The sequence below is a fragment of the Antrostomus carolinensis genome, unplaced genomic scaffold, assembly GCF_000700745.2.
Source record: "Antrostomus carolinensis isolate BGI_N321 unplaced genomic scaffold, ASM70074v2 scaffold4536, whole genome shotgun sequence".
Lineage (NCBI taxonomy): Eukaryota > Metazoa > Chordata > Aves > Caprimulgiformes > Caprimulgidae > Antrostomus > Antrostomus carolinensis.
This window is the reverse complement of record NW_010322352.1, coordinates 71581-73152: the sequence shown is the minus strand read 5'-3', so window position 1 is coordinate 73152 and position 1572 is coordinate 71581. Positions and strand designations below refer to the sequence as shown.

Sequence of the window (1572 nt, the reverse complement as noted above, 5' to 3'; positions counted from 1 at the left end):
TTTGCGGCTGAGATACCCTGCGTCCCCGTACAGGTCCCCTAAATGATCTGATCCCCCAGGTTAAAGTATCTGACATTTCAGCCAGATTAAGGGCAGCAATAAGCAGATATCCTATAATACATTCATCACCTGCAGGCAAAGATTATTACTGCGTATTAGGGATTGCAATTTTCAACATATCCCTCATTTGCCCCAGCGCGCAGGAGCTCTGACAGTCGTTACTCTGCCTCCTCTGCTGGGACTTGTGCTTTTCAAACTGCAGTGTACTTTGTGGAAATACAGAGGTTTCCATTTTTCAGCCTTTTGATTTAAAATCTCTAGATGATTGTTCGACTTCTGGCAGGGAACCATTCAAAATACATTCCAAAATATTCATCATTCCAACAGGCTAAGAAACATAAGATGTAGCAATTTATTAGCTAATGTGAAATGCATTCACCGTCCAGAAGAGGCTAAGGATGGAGGTGGATCTGAGCCTGATTTCCCTTTGCATCCCGCAGAGCTGGGGCGCGGAGCACGCTGGAGCCCATGGTCCATCCTTTCCACCCTCCTGTTTTGCTGAACTTCCCTGTGTCCAGCTAAAAGCCCCATGAGCCCAGCAGCAGCTTTATCCCTCCTCCCTGTCCTCTGGCCTTAGAAGAGCAGGTTTTCTCTATGGACCTAGGAAGGAGAAGGAGTTGTTTTGAAATGTCCCTGCACTCTCCAATTCCTTTGCTTCCCGTAGCGATGCAGGACCTGAAGGTCCTTTATCCCCCACCCAAGGAACGCACTTCTGGTCAGGATGCTCAGCCCTTGGAAGAGGCAGGTGGGCTGGATGCTGACAGCTCTGCTCAAGTTCTGTTATTTCTGGATCTCAGATGCCATCGCTTTTCCAGTTGTGATCAAGAGAGACCCATATAATGCATTAGCGGTCAAAATCTGGATTTCTAAACAGAGCTCTGCAGCGGCTCCAGTCCAGTTTGCTTGGTAGGGGTGATGGCAGTGGTGGCCTGATTTGGTCAAAACACATTTGTTCTTGGATGCTAATGAAAGGGGAGCGCAGCCTTTGGAGGGCTGGTTTTGATGTTTGCACTTCCCCTTCTCCCAGCCTGTGGTCCCGGCACGGTCATTCTGTGCCATGCAGTTTGCAATCCTGGATATTTCAACCATAAACAGATGAAATATCCATTGAGACAGCATTTCTACCTACCGGTGGGGCCAGCTGGCGCTTGCATCCCACCAGTCACTGTCTGCTCACACGGTCCCATGTACCAAAAAAACACATCCAAGTGAATTTCCAGATCCAGTCGGGATGGGGCTGTTTAATAATGGCACTTCTCAGCGGCCCGGTGGGCCTCCGCGGGGACCTGAACAAGCGGAGACATTCATGGAGCTGGTCAGCTTGAGTCAGTCTTTCCCGGCGCGGGCGGGAGATTGCTGGGTAACGTTTGCAGGCTCTTGCGGCTGCCACAGCGTTTGGAAGTGAGCCAGCTGAAAGCCCTGAAATGCCAAGTGGTTCATCTGCAAACGTATACATGGACTGAAAAATATCCCTCCCAAAAGCAGCCATTTTCTGCCTTGGCAGTGCCCCCC

At 49.9% G+C, this 1572-nt stretch overlaps 1 protein-coding gene across 1 annotated transcript in view; it reads left to right on the top strand.

The window, feature by feature from the left end:
- Positions 1-726: 726 nt before the first annotated feature.
- Positions 727-1572, top strand: part of LOC104526665 (paired mesoderm homeobox protein 1) — a 16250-nt gene continuing 15404 nt past the window's right edge. Inside the window, exon 1 of the mRNA XM_010170196.2 lies at positions 727-805. Coding sequence (XP_010168498.2) covers positions 727-805 — 79 coding nt within the window. The remainder of the gene's footprint in view (positions 806-1572) is intronic.